The 18,497-nt window shown below is 44.7% G+C and overlaps 1 protein-coding gene across 2 annotated transcripts in view; it reads right to left on the bottom strand.

The window, feature by feature from the left end:
• Window positions 1-5,357: 5,357 nt before the first annotated feature.
• PTPRN2 (protein tyrosine phosphatase receptor type N2) overlaps window positions 5,358-18,497 on the bottom strand; it is a 661,203-nt gene continuing 648,063 nt past the window's right edge. For both annotated transcript variants that reach the window (XM_064505751.1, XM_026103068.2), the window contains 2 exons: window positions 15,105-15,178; window positions 5,358-9,669 (listed from right to left, as the gene is read on the bottom strand). In XM_064505751.1, the coding sequence (XP_064361821.1) occupies window positions 9,598-9,669; window positions 15,105-15,178 (146 nt within the window). In that variant the 3' untranslated portion in view covers window positions 5,358-9,597. The remainder of the gene's footprint in view (window positions 9,670-15,104; window positions 15,179-18,497) is intronic.

Below are 18,497 nucleotides of genomic sequence, written 5' to 3' on the forward strand. Positions count from 1 at the left end.
GACGGAGATTCAGCTTTCCTCGCTTAACGGGAAACGAGGAAAATGTCGGGTGTCCTCTGTCTTTCTCTGTGAGCCGAGAAGCCTCCTGGCTGGCCTCTTCTGACGCGCCTGCTGCAAGAGCTACGCTCCCCAGAGGGAAAAAAGCGAGGGGCAAGAAAGCAACCTGCCCTCCGGACTTCTCCAGGATTTTGAGTGCAGGGCTCATGAAACAGGAAGGGACAGAGCACGACCTGGAGAAGTGGTGGAGGGACAGGGAGACACATGGACGTGCAGCAGGACGTGGTATAGAGTCTGGAAGAGCAAACACAGCTGTCACTAAATTTCAGAACAAAACACCTATAAGTATACATGCTAACACTGCTCAGAAAATGTTGTCTTTCCAGAGTTGTCTTCCCATTGCACCATATTTTTAGAGTTTCTCTACTCACTCCTTCAACCTCAGAGAAAAATAAAGAAGGTGACTTACCCTAACAGACATAACCTCGGGGTTACCCCAAAGGGCTCAACAGCTTGCACTAAAGCTGTAATGGAGGCCAAGTCCTAGTTAACTGCTAAAGACCAGTCTGGCTAGGACTGTGGTTGCCTTTCTCATGGGTCTTCACAGTGAAGGTATATGGGATGGGCAGAAATAACTCATTTCACGTGAATCCTAGTAGATCCAAACCTGTTCTTGAACTTTATAAAAATACCTTATTTTTTTTTAAGAAAAGGCTCTACGTACAGTAAACAACAGAAGAGACAGGATAGGGAGTCAGTGGTAAAGACCTTTTGTTCTGGAAGGAACAGCTTGATGAATCAGGCTCACTTAGCAGTCTCCTTCAACCACGGCTAAACACGCCAGATGTTAATTTAGTCTCCCTCTTCAAAAAGAGATGAGTATACCTACTCATGGAAACAAACCTATAAATAATCAGAAAGGAATTCTGGAAAAAAATGGTGATTTGTTTTTCCCCTTCAGCCATCCACAAGAGCACTGGTTTTCTTTTCAGGCTCAGCAATGGTTTTATGAAGATTGCAAAGCCGTGGGTCCTCTTTGGCTTCTGCCCAACCTATTAGGTGTAGCATCAGTAACGCAGCAAGAACTGGTCTTGCTCACGCTCGTGCTACATCGTAATATCCGTGTGCAGGAACAAACATTCCTAACTTGGACAACACAAGTGAAATCTGCTGGAAAATGGAGCAGATTTCCTGCGCGAAGGAAATGGATGCCACATTTAGAAACAAGCGCTACTAGAACACTGGAGTTTTTTACATGAACTCAAAAGTCTAAATACCATGTTTTTGGCCACTTTTCCCCTCTGGTGCGGAAAGCAGCAGCGCCTGTGCTCCCACGCACCGCCGCCACCGGCTGTGAGGGACACAAAGCCGCGAAGCGCTACCCAGCGTGGGGGCTGCCCTCAGCTGTGCCGCTGCTGCTGTCAGCGCAGCACCTCCTGCCCGGCCTTGGCGCGCTCCAGCGGCGCTGCCGGCTGCAGGAGCCGTAGCTCGGCCCTGAATCCACCACCGATGGGTGTCCAAACAGGCAGGCACCTGCCGTAAGGAGGGTTTTCTAAAGGTGCTGCGGATTTGGGAGTGTGAGGTTATGTCTGGGAAATGACTGCTCTGTGAAATTCCCTCCTATACCTTGGATTTTGGTAGACACTACAGGATACAACTGGTTGACACATGAGGTGGGATCCTGGTCGCTACAGGTGCCCAGTACCATTTGAGACACCTCCAGAGATTTAAGCCATCAGCACAGGGCTGTTAGACCAATACAAGATTTCCGCCCGTCCACCTTTCTGACCTGAGCACTGGAGGCCAGGCAGGACCCCACAGCATCTACAGGGGCATTGAACACTTATGTACAAGCAACTGAACCCTACTCAGGGGGTGGCATTCAGCTCATGCATTAAGGTGCTTAAATGTAAATGTCTCCATGTGAGCTATATGTCTGAGTGCCTGTTCAAGTAAATGGCAATCTTGCCAGGGAAGCCTAGAGAGGGTTTCAGCTAGCCAAATGCAGGTGCCTCCTTTTGGGGAGCTGATTAGCTCTCAAGTGGCATCAAGAGAAATTCCGATTAGGTCTTAAAAAAATATTTTTCATAAAGAGATCCCAGAGAGACCATGGAATCTGTATCCTTGGAGATATTCAAAACTTGACTGGAAAAGACCCTGAGCAATGGGCTGTAAGTGAGGCCTGCTGTGAGTGGGAGGCTGGGCTAGCTGCCCTGCGGAGGTCCCTTCCAGCCTAAGTAATCCTTGTGTGACTTTTAGAGCCCACTCTCTAGCGCTCCAAGGCTACAAAAGCCATTTTAGTTTTGGCATCATGCTCCGTAAGCTGCATCCACCCCCTTGTGTCTGGAGCCTACATAACTGATGGCATGAAAGGAAGGAGAAGCAACACAGCTTTTGCAGAGGGGAGTCATGGCTCGAAAGCTTACTAGAAGGCTTTGAAGGGATGAGTGAGCGAGCTGATATGGGTGATGTAGTTGATATTGTGTATTTGGCTTTCCTGAAAGCTTTTGGCAAAGGCTGTGTCATAGAAGGTGCTTGCAGAAACGGAGCTGCAATGAGATAAGAGGGGGGGAGGTCTCTGGTGGATTAATGACTGCTTGAAAGATAAAAAGCGGAGGCTGGGAAGAAATGGTCAGTTTTTGCAGTGGTGGTGACTCCCCAGTATAAACAAGGTGAAAAAGGAGGAGGTGAGACTGAGAGGACGGAGTGTGGATGATACAAATTACCCAGGGTAGCAAAAACAGAAGTATCTGTGAAGTGTCACGGAAAGATCTTGTGATAATGAGTGACTGTGTGAAGATGGTGGATGAAGCCACTGTTGATAAACATAAAGTAATGCCCATCATGAAAGACAGCCGTAACACAAAAGCCACAGTGGTGACCTCTGGGTGAGCTATTGCCAGGAAGAAAAGGAAGTTTGGTATTACGATGAATGAAAATGGTCTGTGAGCATCAGCTCAGTGCTCAGCACTCGAGAAGGGAAGCGGAGTGTCAGAAATTTCAGGGAAAAGAATAAAGATAAAAACTGACCAGCATGTGACAGTGCAGTGCAGCCTGACCGCTGTGTGTGGGTCTGGGCCCCATGCACCTCATAGCAAGTATAGCAGAAACAGAAATAGAAAAGATAAGGTGAGAGGTAGCACGGAACGACTTCTCTAAGAGGAGAAATGAGTCTTCAGAGTGGAACGCAAAAAACTGTGGAGGAACAGGATAAGGATCTGTAAAATCAAGAATGGTCTACAAAATCGGAAATGACTGCTTTTTCTCACAAGTGCATCCAATGAAGTTGTGAGGGAATAGGCTTACAGCACCAAAAGGCAATGCTTTTCCATCTAATGCATAATTAAACCTTGGACCTCGCTGTTTCAGGATATGGAGCAAACAGCATGATTAACTGTGCGCTAAAGTAGCCATCCAAACGGGGTCAGATAAATCACACCCTACAAATGTCCGTTTCTCTCATATATAAAGGATACATGTGATGAGGTCTCATCTGTAGAAGGCATTGCAGAAGCTACCCAAAGGCTGGTGAGATGAATCTCACCTCTAACCTCCGCTGAAAAGGCTGGAGTAAGGCATGACCCTGTCTTTGAGGATCCTGACCAAAGCTCCTGCAGGACAAACATCTGATGCAAGGCAAAGACTCCTGCATACATCCCAAAACTCGGGCTCATCTGTATCTCTTAGGAGGCTCTTCCACGTACAGCCTCTTTCCCATATTGCTGATTTACCTGCCATGCGGGGGATAATTGGTGCCTTCTCAAGGGGAGAAATTAATTTTTGGCTTAACTGTGCTGCAGTCAGAAGAATTACCCCAGGGATTCAGTTGTTTTAAGCACACGATGTCTCAGTACTATCGCTAAACGGAGAATAAGCACAGCCCTCCTGGTTACATGCGTGGTTCTCATATTTGTTAAGCATGCAACACAAAAATACCCAATCCCATCAGCCCTGAGATTTTACAGGTTCTAAAAATAAAACCCCAGTGGATCTTTGGGCAACTAGAAAAGTGCCTGTTATTTAGGCTGCGTAAAGGACTGCAGCAGCTAGGCTGGGAGCAGGAGCAGGTCCCTGCCTTTTGCTGTGCCCCGAGCAGTGCAGCGGAGGGCTAACAGCAGCACAGGCTGTGCAACGGGAGCGCTGCGAACTTCAGAGCACGAACGCGTGCCAGGAACACGTGCCATCCGCCGCCGTGGAAGCCGCCAGTGCCGGAGGGGCGGCTGCAGGAGCAGGGCTGTGCCGTGGCTCGTGTCTCACACGTGTCGATTCGCAGCCTGTACCTCCTGTGAGTTGATACGCGGCTGTGCAGCGAACAGCAAATGCGAGCCCGGGCCGCACGGAGCAACGTTCGCGCAACGATGCCGTGTTTGCCTAGAAGATGCATAACGCTGCAGTAGTCACATAGTTAAATGTGTTTCTCTCTTTGCCCTCCATCTGATGATACCAGAGGCTTCGGAAAGCTATCTTGCAGATGAAAGACCTCTTAAATTACACCACCAGGAAAATAGCTATAATGGTGCATATATTTTGCTTCCAAGATGAAAGTCACCTTCTTACACAGAGAAAGCCACAGCTATTAAAACATGCAACTACATAAACAAGGTTACAGAATGTAAAATATGATTCTTCTGATGGGAAGGGAGTGAGCAGGACCAGGGTGGCTTCTACCTTTCTGTTTATTTGCATTTTTCTAGCTATTTTCAGGGAGCAGCAAACTATTTTGAGTTGTCTCCAAACACAAGCAGAGTTTCAGCACACAACACTGGGCATGACCACCGCCATACCAGGGCTGAGCCTAACGACTGCCTCTCATAATGGCTAATGACAGCTTAGCTCTTGGAAAGATATAAACCCTCATATAACAGACAGTGCTTATAGGAAGATTACTTCCTAGCCCCAGGGAAAAGACTGGCTATTTTTATGCTGCGCTAGTGAACCTTAGACTTTATTCCTCTTAACCCTATTTAATGCAATAGTGAATATTTTTCCATTACCCGTTCAAATCCGTCTGCGAATCCTGCTGCTATTTGAACAGCAGCACCCATCACGCGATGCTCTGCCCTGCCAACCTTCCCTCCCCAAAAGCATTTTCCTGCCTTTAATTCTTCTAAAAGGAGGCATCGTCTCTCCAGTTGTTAACTTCTACAATCCATGGCACACACTCACAGGTTACGAAACTATAATCCTTTTTTTTTCATTTCCGCCGCACACGAAGGCCGGGGCGGCCGCCGCCTGCCCGGGGCAGAGCAGAGGCAGGGGGCCCTGGAGGCCGCCCCTCTCCCCCGGCTCCGCACCCTGCAGCCCTGCAGCCCCCGGGGCCCCCCCAAAATAAGAGCAAAGCACCAGCGCTTACTGCTGCATTCACAATACCATACGCCACGGCCAGTGCGACTTTATTCACAAATGTGATTTTTACAGAGGTAGAACAAAATACTTTGTATAATCTTTTTTTTTTAACTATATACATATAAAGAATATAATAGAATGACAACAAAGGAGATGTTGTGAACAAAACAACGTTATGCCATCAAATACAGTACGAAGAGCATGCAAGAACAGCGTCAAATGAAACCTTGCTGGTGTAACTTCATCTTATTTCTAATGTGGTAAATGAAGAATAGTAGAGTTATGCTCTAATTGGATTGAGTATGCCACAGCCCTGCAAGTGTGTTTTAATTCTTTTTTTTTTTTTTTTACAATAAACCGACAGGATAGCTTTCTTTACACTGTGGTGGGGAATGCTTTTGTAATGCCCAATGTAATCTCAACAGAAAAATATAATAATCAAATCTACAAAGTGTACTCTCATTTAAAAAGCAAAACCATAGAAACTGTACAGTTTTAAAAAGTGAATTATCACAACTGCTTCTTGAGGGAGTTTTCTAACCAAAGACTAAAATATGCAGCATAGAAATTAGGAGAGCTATTGTTCTGCAACAAAGCTAATCAAATGCTTGTTTTCTATTCCAATAAACAGCTTTTTAATTAATAACCATTCTGGAAATTATGAAATGGGTTGGGTCGTATTAATGTTCCACTTGATTAATAAAGCATGAGCTCCTTACAGGTCTACAGCTATCATTTCCCTGGGGATGGACTGACACTGGTTCTCCAGGGACGCTAGAGAGAGGAAGAAGGTTTAGTCGTTGGTGCACATTTTAAGAATGCTTAAAAATTTTTTAAATTTCAGTAGCAGCTATTAAAAAAAAAAGTTCTGCTTGCTTTGCTACCAGATTGAGACTTGCATATGGGCCTTTCGGCTACAGTTCATTCCTGGCCCTCGCTCGTGCCGAGGGCTCCCACGGGGTGTTACCAGATGCTGTTCAGGAGCAATGTTAGAGCCGGCGCCTGGAATAGGTGAGTCAACGGCAAACCCCACGCAGCTCGTCGTGCACCTGGGGCCGACTCCCGTGGATTAGTGTGGTTGGGACCTGCGCTGTCCTGCCCCGCCGTCCCCCCAAAATCCTGGCTGGTGCCTCGGGGGGGGGGGGCAAAGGCTGGGCAGGGCGGCCGTGCCGTTACTCCTGCAAACTGCGACGCCAGCGACAAGAAGGAAGGCCTGTGGGTCTCCTTTGATCCTGGTTTCCAGGAGGACACTTTCCTCAGCTCAAAACACCAGTGAACATGGGGCAGCGTGAAAAACATTGCTTGCCAAATTGCAAGGATTAAGTTAACAGTGAAAAGGGTAATGAAATACCTGCCCTGGTTGGGAATTTATCTCCTTCATGCTGTGGCTTTGCCAGATTTGCATTTACCTGCTTTTCTCCCCGGGAAAAGGATTGTCCAGATGCAGCTGACCCGTGCATTTCCCTAGCAGGCCCTGCATCAAACTATCACCCCCGAAACAGGGCACTGCACGGACAAAATACGCTGCGTGACGGGCTGCAGTCAACACAAAAAGCCTGGCCCCTTGCCGGGGAAGAACCGCACCTAACCCGGCTGAGCTCAGCAGGCTGGCGAACGCCACGCAGCGCGCGAGAGGCCAGCCCGCCGGAGCCGGGGCGCATCCTCCCGCTGCTCAGCCCGCTCCCACGGAGCACTGAAATGACACATCCCTGCCCCATTAGCCTGGCGGGAGATTAATGCCCTCTAATCTACACTAAATAAACTCCTAAGCACGAAGACCAATAGTTTAGTCTCACACTCGGCTGCTTGTGAATTAATAGGGATCGCCCTGAAATTGCTATTATGAAATGCAAATATTTGCAAAAGAACAATTAAAAATATTCGTGAAGTGCAAGCGACGGGCTCATCAGCCAGGTTGGTTCTGCGCCCCGGGCCAGTCAGCAGGCAAAACACGCAGGCATCACGGGGCAGGAAGCTGTGCTAAAACCCCCTTGCTCCCCTGGCAGCCAGTAATGGCACAGCAACCTGCCCTGTGAAGCAATCCCACCATGGCAAGGCCTAGGATGTCCTGATTTTGAGTCCTTGGCCAGTTCATTTGGATATAGCTACCTGTATTTTCAGAAAGCTGCAGTATATGGCTGACAGTAAATCTACTTCAAACACTTGCTGATGCTGCTCAGACTGATCTCATCTGCCCTGATCTGCAATTTTGTGTTAGCTAAGGTAATAAAAGAATCCTGTTAAACCTAAATTATCAAATGAAAAAGGCAATTTTCTCATTCATACTCCATTAGTTTTTTTAGTTATTGCTAGGAAAGCTCTAAAATGCTTAGGCTATAAAATAAACATGTGGCTTAATGTACAGTATGTGTACTTAAGAGGATGATGGCATCTGCAGTAACTGCTCTGTACTGCCATGGTAATAAGATGCACAAATTAAGCAACAGTGCATACCAAGTAAAGCATACAAAAATGTATGGAGAAAAGTAACAAGTCTTCTGCTTTTTTTTTTTTAATAACTCTTTAATTGCTAAAAAGAAAAAAAATCACCAATATCCACGTCTACAACACAAAATTGCAACATGGTTGATTTAAATAGGTGCTGGTTTGCTGTTCCAGCAAAACTCTGCAGTATTGTATTTTTAACATTTCACTGAATAGAAGTTTATAAAAGCTTCCCCCTCCCAAATTAAAATCAATTATATGGTTTTCAATGCTGAAGTCAAATAATTAACCTGGCATGGTTTCAAGCATACAACACCATTAAAATTTTGGAAAAAAATCCACCCAGAAACCTTAAATCACAGAGATGTTGGATAACATATGAAAAAGCGCTCATGTCCCATTTCAAGAGGAAAGGAGACATTCAGTATCTTAGATCTAATTCAAATTCACTTTTGAAAATAAAACTACAAGCTTAGATCATGTAAGCACATTTGATAATTTTACCCGTAGGCCCTTCATTCGAGCAAACCAGAGCACTTTCTGTCAGAAGTTTCCCTTCCTCTAGAAGAGTACCACAACTGAAACTGGGAATTCACATAAGCAGAATTGCATAACCAAACCATTTACATACATATTTTAGCATTACTTTGCAGCAGTAGGCATTAGGCTTTTCAGAACACAAGAATCTCTGCGACTGAACCCGTGTGCTTCTTTCTCCCTTAATATTTAGTTAAAACGTCTCATTCAGAACAAGGCAAGGACAGGGCCTCTGCAGAGAGATGCAACAAATGTCTGGATCGGACGAACTCCACGTGAATCATAAAATGCAGACTGGAGATATTTCCTTCAGCCAGGCATGTACAGAAATATACTTCCCAGTCCAAAAGGGTGGCATGGCACAGTTTTTACAGAGGGAAATGCAAAAATATAGAGAGGACAGTTCCATTCTCTTCCCCAGTAATCCCATAAAATCAACAGTCTGTTTCCGTAACAGCTCCGGCCATTTACCTGGCTGCTGACAGGGCCTTTACTCGTGACTTCGGGTTAGCCTACCCTCTCCTTTGCTGCTGTGTCGGTGGTAGGTGCCCAGGAAGAGCTGCTGTCCTCATTATCCCCCGGCTTCCCATTAATGAGACCAACTTGTTCTCCCCAGTTGCAACAACCGCGCGGGCCTATTTACTTATAGCGGAGATTTTCTTCCATTCATGACACAAAGCTGAAAAGTAAACAACAGTTAAGAAAACATTCGCTTGCCAAAGCCCAGCATGAAAAGGTGCAAGCGCTCTTTTGCCGGAGCCTGGACCTGTGTTTACCGACCCCCTCGGCATCGGTTCAGGCTCTCGCTCGGCTTTGTATCGGAACAATCACCATCCCTTTCAGGCCCCCTGCTCTCATTCAGCCTTTGAGAAGTTACAAAATATAATAGAACACTGTTTTCTGAGACGATATTGACTGCACTAATTACCCACAATACTGTATATTTGCTATTAAGAATATGCATGTGTGCTTTCAAAGTGTGACATTCAGGGCTTCGAGGATGTGAAAGGAATTGGATGGACTGTTCTGTCGCTTAATCCGAGGCTTCGATGTACTTTGCAAAATTTATTTAAAACCCCCCCAAACAGAATACACATTTTAACTGTTGAACTTTTTACCAGCTAAAGAAGTTTGTAAGGACCCTATCACTATGTGGTTACAACAGAAGATACACAGTAAAGGTCAGGTCACGGTTTCCAAGAACATTCACAGGGACCGAGGATAAGGAAACGAGGGCTGGATCCTCAGGGAGCCTTCAGGAGCCTGAGCCGGTCACTGGGGAAGTGCCTTGAGTATTGCGTTCACTTCCTCTGCAACTGCTGTCAAAGCAAACTCAAACTGCTCCTGCGGAGAGAAGAAACACACACCCTGAATCATACAACACAGCGCTTCCAGAAAGCCGGGCGCACTACTGCAGCAAAGCATCCTCAAGACATTGCTAAGCAAAAATGTGAATATGCAGGATGGATGGTACGCTCCAAAGGAAAGGAACAAAATGTTCGGGGACTAGTGATGCCATGTACCATGTTTGATAGCGTCTTCAAGCTGGAGTCATTTTAATGGAGAAAAATGTTGGTAGCAGAAACCAAGCTATTGGGACACATGATATATTGCAACTGCTTGGTCAGAAAGGCTTGGGAGTAGTTGATCACTAGCTGTTTCCTTCCGACACACAGACGGAAACAGATTAGCATAATTGAGATATGAAATAGGTGAGACTGCAAAGGAGAGCCTTTGGCTTCTCTCAGGAGTGTTTCTAGCTGAAATCAGCTAGAATAAATATTTCCTCACGCTATATCTATTATACAAAACGATATCTGCTCTTCGCTTTACCTGTTTTTTTTTTCTTTTTTTCAGCTGCTGTTTTAACTGCTTTTTCTGCACCCAACGATTACCTAACAATATTTAGATCACTCTCCTGCCGTTTAAGAAATACTTGGGAAAATTTTCATTTGCTACTCATTTTCTGTAAGCATAAAACCAAAACTACTAACAGATTTCTGTGCCGGGTGTGAAGGACACAGGCATGACAGCCCACCTCACCTAAGCACAACCCGAACATGTTCCTGAACTGTCTAGTCTTACATAAGGAGCTTTACTTCCTCAAGGCTAACACATGTGGTATTTCCTAAGCAAGGAATTTTTGTCAGAAACTTAGCTTACTGAAGTATCTGACAGGATGATTTTGAGCTTGCTTCTCTTCAGATTAAAAAAGACAAGTTTAGTCATACTATAAGCAATTGAAGGACACGAGTCAAGGACTGCGCAGAAGTGTCTGGATTTTCTACAAGTATTCTGGCGGTTTAAGCCAATAGTGGTCAAGAGCTGTGGAAGAACTGCTTTGAGAGAGGATGTCCGAGATGTATCCTGCAAAGCATCCCGAGATCACTGAAGGGACACTATCTGTGCCTACGGGCTGGGAGATTGGTGGTTCAGTAGGTATCTTCAGACCCTCAGTTCGCACCAGCTGTTTGGAGTCGTGCAGCATGGGTGGAGGTTTGTACGCAGCAAAAGCACGCGGGTGCAGAACTCAGCCGTCCCCTAAAGGCAACTACTGGACTAACAGTGTTCATTTATGTTTCATTTTCCAGTGTTTCACTTTACTGTGGAAATCTGCAGGAAGGATGAAAGGACAAATTACAGATGTGCAAGTCATAGTTCAGAAAGATGAGTGACTTGTAACTCCTGCAATTCAGTGCCAGTCTTCTCCACCTTGTCCTACCCCGCTGCAGTCATTGCCTACATGGAAATGCCACAGAGAGAAGCGATGAAGGGCACAGTTGCTGGACACAAACAGAAGAAAAAAAATCAGACTGAATTCTCGGAGACACCCTATGTTCAAGAATTTTGCCCTCTGCTTGGCACTGTCGAAGTGGCATCCTTGTACATTTGCTGGATGGCATCCAGTAACTTTTAATCAGACATCAATTCGCTCTAAAGAATAAGGACTCACCCTCATTAGGCACTGAAAATGGTGTATACATCTGCCTCTCCCTCCCTCCATTCCCCAAGGTCGCTGCAATTAAAGAAGAGTCTGGAAATGCTGGTGGCCACCCTGGAGCCGCAGTTGCATTTCATGACAGAGCACATGGAGAGTAGCCGGAGGGCAGACGAGGCAGAGGGCATTCATCCAGACACGCAGCGTCGGAACAAAACCAGGTGCCTGTACCTGCTAAAAATGCTTCGGGGCGCAGGGACAACGCGTGAGAAGCACTAGGCTCCGAAGAAGAGACTCGGTGGGAAGAACGAGTGGCTGCCTGACCTTATCAGTGCAGCCCCCAGAGTCCGTCAAACGAGGCAAAGTCCTTAGCGACTACCCAAAGAGGCCTGAAAGCCATTCCTGAGACCCAGGCAAGATGTGAAACCCTGCTGCTGGAGCTGACGGGAGACAGGCAGAGCGGGTGCTGTGCTGCTGGGATGCCGACAGCGTGGATCGCTATTGCTCCAGCCATCCGACGCAAGCGGTGCAGCTGGTCCTCCTGGTCTGCCAGGCCTTGGAGCACGGTGGACACAACAACAGTATAGGCCGATCCGAGCGAGCGTGGGGCTGACATGGTGATCCAGCCAAGTTTCAGAGACGTTCAGATGTCTCTTCCAAGATGTAGGCGTCAGTTCGGAAGAAGGGAAGCTGCCGTCTCCCGTAGTAATGAGGCTAGCTAATGTGCTCTTCATCTGAACATTTTACAGTGAGGAAAAGCTCATAAAAGCAGGGACTACAATACTAGTCCCATAGCTGAAAGCAGTTTAAATTACTCTCCATTTATTCAGTGAGCAAATCTGCCCTTAAACCTTGCCAGTCCAACACGTGTTCACCTTACTGTCAACAGCCGCCAAACTGGGGAACCTCTGACCTACGAGTGCCTTCAGCCCTTGCCGAGGCAAACACGAGCACTGAACGCAATTCTGCCAACAGAGGAAAGCCCACCTCTCTCACCCGAGGACCTCAGATTGATCAGCATGAAAACTAAAATTCAGATATGGATTTTGGAGACACGTTCAGCAGAGACTGCCAACTTGCATTGGCTGTGACCCTAAACTGCTGAGGTGAAACAACTTAGAAAGCATAATCTTCACTGTCAGAGCTGGTAACTGGCTGTGAAGTGCTGCAGTGAAAGGGAGAGCAGAGCGGACACATGGGATTTGCAGGGACTCTCTTCCTGGGATTGGGCAGCTGAGCGCCTTCCCCCTCCTTCCTTTGGGATAATACGCACAAGAGAAATCCAAATAGCTGAGCTTTCATTGCTGCCCGTTACTACCTTTCAAAGAAAAGCTTTAACACACTTCCCACATCTCTACAGGAAAACACCCGCAGTTGGATGAAATTAGTTTCAATAATTCTTAAAGGAGCTCAGCTTGCTGTTTTGTATGGCTATACTGTCATTTGCATGTGCTATTCGCATATGCAAGACTAACTGGAGATGAACTTAAATATCTAAATTTGTCTAGAAACCAGAAGCGGACAGGCATTTTGTGGTGTCAGTCCACCTAAAACACAGAGGCAATATAAATATATTTAGAAAAATAATAAAAAGCTACACTTTCATTCAGACTTCAAAAAAAAATTGCCAAGAAAACCAAACTGAGCATATGCATCATATATAATAGAATGAAGATTACATGAAGAAAGATGCAGAAGGAGAGAGAGAAAAAAAGGAAATATATTTTTCTCAGACAATATTGTTCCTCTTTCACTACTTTTTCATTTTGTATGTGGCATATCAACTCTGTTTTATGATTCCCCTGCAAAAAACCCTGCAAAACCACCAGCCCTCTATTACGCTTCTCAGAAATGCAGAATGTTGTTATGATAATTTCATTACCATTTATTATATACAGTGCTCTTGAATTAAAGATCCCTTCCAGAAGACAAAATGTTGCAAACAAATCTTTCACATGCTTATTGAAAATGTGGAGCGCTGCCTGCTGGAAACACAATAACATTGCTAAAGTAAGTTGGTGTTTATTTTGCCTGGGGATATTCTGTAATTGGCATTTCTAACCTGACTTTTAATCCATTGTTTTAAATTACTCCAAGAGTCTAATATTCCTCATTTGTATTCAGTTGGGAAAGCACAGGGATTTGTTTAAATCCATCAGAAAAATTCTCCAGGGATAGTGCATTGCTAGCATGTAACCAGATATTTATAATTTGCAAGACATTAGCTTGAATAAGTGATTTAGGTGGTTTTGAGAAAACGACAATGATGGAAGAAGGAGCAAGACGAGAGATAAGCAATATCCTAAGAAAATTTTTCATTCTGGGTGAAAACATTGGATACATTTTCTTCCTGGAGTGCTTCCAGATAAATGTTTGGAGGGGAGAAACACAATGTCTTTAGTAAGATTTTCATGGGACTCAGGTAACTATTTCTGAGCTGACTTAGAGGAGTTGTTTGCAAAGCCTTATTCTTTGGTTCTGGAGCTATGTTTTTTTCTTTTGTTGGAGGCAAGAAGCTATAATTTCTCTAAACAGAGAGACGCTGGAATCAGAGCTCTGTATTTCTACAGAGCTACCATGTGAATTGGATGCATTTACAGAGTGGTCCAGGACTTCCATCTCCCCTCAGAGTAAATACATGTAATATTGGATATTGTGTGCTCTAAGTATTTTCTCCCAGTCTGAATAATCAAAGCAGAAGACAGATTTGTTCAATGTTGTGTCCTACACGCAGACAAAGATTAGCTAGCTTTGATTGGCTCATCATTTTTCATACACTTACTTAACTGGTAAATAATAATTAACCCCCCAACTGTTCTGCAGCACCACTTCTCCTAGTATTAATGGGAAGATAAAATGATTAGGAAGAGATTCAAGAAAAGTTATGAGCCAATAATTGCTGCAGAACACATTTGTTTCACCATTGTCGCTCAGCAATTTTAACTCCCTAAATGCTGCAGACACTGCTGCTACTTCCCGCTGCCCGAGATTGAGTGCTGCCCCATTGCATATTACCCAGTTTGGGGTAGGATCTCTCATTCAGTATCTTACAATGTCATATACAGAGTCATTTGGTCTCCATGAACTAGTTTCTCTGATGTTGAACTTGCAGCGCTTAATACCCCAAAATATCATTCCATGCATCACTGAAAATAACAACCATAAAGAGATTAATGTCTAATTTAAGGCATGACAATTACACCATCAGCTATCTTTAAAAGTTATTTTCAAAAACTCCAAAACTGTTACAGCTGACAGTAATTACAGAATAAGATATATTCACCTTACCAAAGGGTACAAATGTAGTCACTGTGCTACATCCATCAAGGACATGGCTTTAGGCTATTCCCTTCAAAGTTACTACACATGACTTGATTTCCTCCTAAACTATTTCCTTTAAGTCAAAACTTTTTTCAAAAAAAAAATCAAATGCAGCAGTTAATATTCTGTTTAATAAGTTGAAGCCTTTTTAAAAATATTACATGCACAGTTAACTGCAGATACTCTGAGAAAATAATCCATATTTTGAGGATTAAAGCACAAACATTCTTTTAAGCACACATTTTCTTTAGTAGGCTATAGATTGTTGTCTTGACTGCCCTTCATATATGGTAATCAAGATAGATGTTGGAGATGGTACAAGAAAGAGCAGTAAACACCAAAGAAAGTAGCCTAGATAAATCTTCAGCATAAATAAACCTCAGTTGGTAGGGAGCCAAACAGAGTAATCAGCAAGCGACCTGCATTAAATTAGGTCATACCCTCTCTCTTCTGTCATGAAAACAACTACTGTGAAAGACCTTTAATGTATTTAAAATCCCAGTGGATTTATTGACAGTACCTTTGTCTGGACCATGCCTGGTCTCTGGTCCCTCAAGTGCTCCAGGGTAGCAGCAATATCAATCTCTTTAGCACCTGCAACAAACCACAAATTGGGCTGAGTTCAGAGCACAAGATAATCCATGCTGCATCTGTCAATCTCTTGCTATCGGGTTCCCTTTGGGCTACCAGTCCAATTGAAAATTATTACATCCATCTCTCAGCAGACTTGGCAGGCAGCTGCAATTTTTGTTTTCATATAGAAAAAGAAGAGGTTGGGGCAGCTTTTATTAACATTAATTCAAGGAAAGCCAGAGAAAAGCAAATTCTTAAAAACGCCTTCTGTACCTAGAGCAGAATATATTTGCCACAATGTAGGGGTCCTGTTTGGCTATGCCACCAAGTGCCCCTTTGTCACCACTATGAGTATGCATTCAATTAAGGGCCAGACCCACACAAAGATTTATGTCGTTAAAACAGGATTTAGATGAACTTCTGTGCCCTATAGCTGAGATCTGGAAAACCTGCCTATGGCTTCCTAGTTCAGGACCTGCCAGAGCATCTTGCCGCACGATCCCTGTTTGAGCTGGCAAATCTGTGGCATTTACTTTAGGTTATACGCTGGGTGCATGGGCACAGCTGCATGCACTGATCAGCAACACCAGCACGCCGAAAACAGGCGAGCAGAGCCTCACTCCTCTGAGGACCAGCTCCCTTCCTCAATGCAAATGTAGATGCTTTCCTTTGAGAAGAAGGTGGGTGGAGAGCAAAGCAAGTCCTAGTGCCTCTCACCTATCCTGTAATACCATAGAGCCTAGAGACCTGAAGGGGACTAGGGGGTGCTGATTTCCTCCTCAATTTCTTCTTCAGTCAGAGACATTTCAAAAACATCCTCCTCACTCTCCTTAAGTGCCTAACCAGATATACATTATTTGAGGGGACTGAGAGGAAATCAGGATTCTGGTCCCTCCCGTGAGTCCTTGCACGATTCCCAAGGGTGGGAGCCCAGCTGGAAGCCCTCGAAGCTGAAGGCTTCCTCTGAAGCTGAGGAAGATATTCAACTCAGGTCTCCCCTTCTTATACAGATGCTTTAATTGTTAAGACAGTTTTATCAACAATAGGCATCAGCTACATCCAATGTGCTCCATCATTCTGAAGGATACTCTCAGGTGTGCTCTGAAGAGGACTACGGACATACAGTTTGGTAACCGTTTCCTATTGCGTGGCCCTAGGAATCTCATGGGCCAGCACGTGTGTAGTTGGGACTGCCTTCTGGAGGCATTTAAACCTCCCCAAGTGCTCACAGGAAGCCTAGGTGCCTAGCTCTGGGGGCAGACACCTAACCTACCCTGGGGGGCCAGACACCTAAAATGCGGTGGATGCAATAGCTCACTTGCAAAGGTCTAGAACAGACACTGGTCTAGTTCCCAGGACTGAGTTTGCAGGATTGGGCCCAACACTTACCGTTCTAGTGAACTCCAAAAAAGCATTTATTATAAATCAAATGAGGTGTTGGAATTTAAAGGCTTAAGGCTAGCTGTAATTAGGTTTATGTCAATGTAAACATCATGCACCTCCCTCAGTTACCCAACATAATTTCATAACTCTGCACCATCTTTTCAAAAATTCAGAAAGGCAACTAAAAGTAAATGATTTAATTTGGACTAGTTTGATAAAAGACATGAGAAGATCTTTAAAAATAACATCAACTCTAGAAGAATAATCGATTTGCAAGGGCCTCCTTGAAAATATGTTCTTTGGCTGTATCAGAATTCATTCAGGACATGTAATAGTGACAACTTAGAAAGCTGCTGATTACCATGGGATTGGGGCATTGTGTGATTTTTTCTGCTTTTTTCCACACATTGCATGGGAATTTAAATGGAAGACATTTCAACAAAATAGAAGGTTTTACTTTAAAAGAAAAAATAAAACTCTGCGATGGAGCAGGGCAATGCACAGCTCATATGCTTTAAAGTCAGACAGCAAGGACAGTAATAATAATTACACCCTAAGTCAGCTGCAGTTTTTACAGGTGCCATTTATCCGAAAGCATCAGTAAAGGTGTGGCTCGTGCTTCCAAGAGTGCAAACGGTAGCAGCGGCAGCACAAGGTAGCTCATTTCAATGTTCAGCCTCGCACACGCACATACAAGCAGGTAGGAATTTCGTCACTGAATTTCCTTTCAGAAATTAAGATCTGAAAAAAATTCAGCACAGCAACATCGAGGGCCTGGGTAGGTGGCGGTGCTGCGGGAGCCTCCGTCGCATGCCATGCGGGCTTCCCCATGGCCCAAAATGTGCACATCCACCCCATCTAGCGAGGGATGCTCTTTAGTTGAAGCTACTCCAGCCTCAGGAGAATACAGTAACATATCAGAGGCAGGAAAAAGGTACCTGATAAGACCCAATAACCCTTTTTAATGGACAGACAAGCTTCTGTGTCTTCCTTTGAAAGAGTTAATTCCTTCATTTCTGTGATGCAGGTTACAGGCATTTACTAGTGAACTGATGCTTGCTTTTTTATCATCATTAGTGGAATGACGTGCCTAATAGTATGAACAATGCCTGACCATAAAATCCTGATTTAGCAAAACACCAAAGCATATGCTTACGTTGGAACGTATGAATAGCCCTGGTGGGCCAGTGTGCATAATGGTAAGCTTGTTCTGAAGTGTTTTCCCAGTAGAAGTCACCAAAACTCCAGGTTTTACTGGTCAGTGTCCCCAACACATGGGCTGTGATTGGCACATCGCCCACAAGCCCTTCTGATGCCTTCAGCCACAGGTAATTAAAAAGCGAAGGAAAGCAAAATTACGATTTTGCCCAAAGCGTGTATCTTGCTGCAAGGTCAGGGAGCACCATCACAGGCCGTCAGCAGGGTCCGCAGCACCACAAAGCACAGATTTGTTGACAGAAGAAGGAATTTAATGAAGCAAAATCAGTGTATCCTTTCTGAGGATGAGTTTTACTCATTCTCTCTCCAGCTACGCAGCTAGTTAAGCTTTGCAGAAAGGCAAGGGACAGTGAGGGAAGACACTGCTTCTCTACCCATTCTCAACATTTCTGAATGCCTCTGACACTATGGTGACAGCAAGTACCTAAGTGCCTAGGGAGGCTGATCAGCAAAACATAGTGCTGCAAAGATGGGCAGCTGCTTTGAAGGAAAGATCTCTTGGAACAAGAAAATTCAGAGGAAACAGGATGAAATCCACGGCACAGGAGAAAGCCAGCATGACTTGTTTTCTCTCTGCACAATGAAATCTCTCTTTCTTCCTCGCGTCCACCGCTACATATTTTGCATTATTCCCTTATTGTGCCTAAAACACATGTGTTTAAATATATATATTGCTAGTCCACTACTAAAACCCATTTTGTGATGAGGGCTTTTTTTTCTATTCACACTAATGCTGAGT

This window comes from Dromaius novaehollandiae, chromosome 2, assembly GCF_036370855.1.
Source record: "Dromaius novaehollandiae isolate bDroNov1 chromosome 2, bDroNov1.hap1, whole genome shotgun sequence".
Lineage (NCBI taxonomy): Eukaryota > Metazoa > Chordata > Aves > Casuariiformes > Dromaiidae > Dromaius > Dromaius novaehollandiae.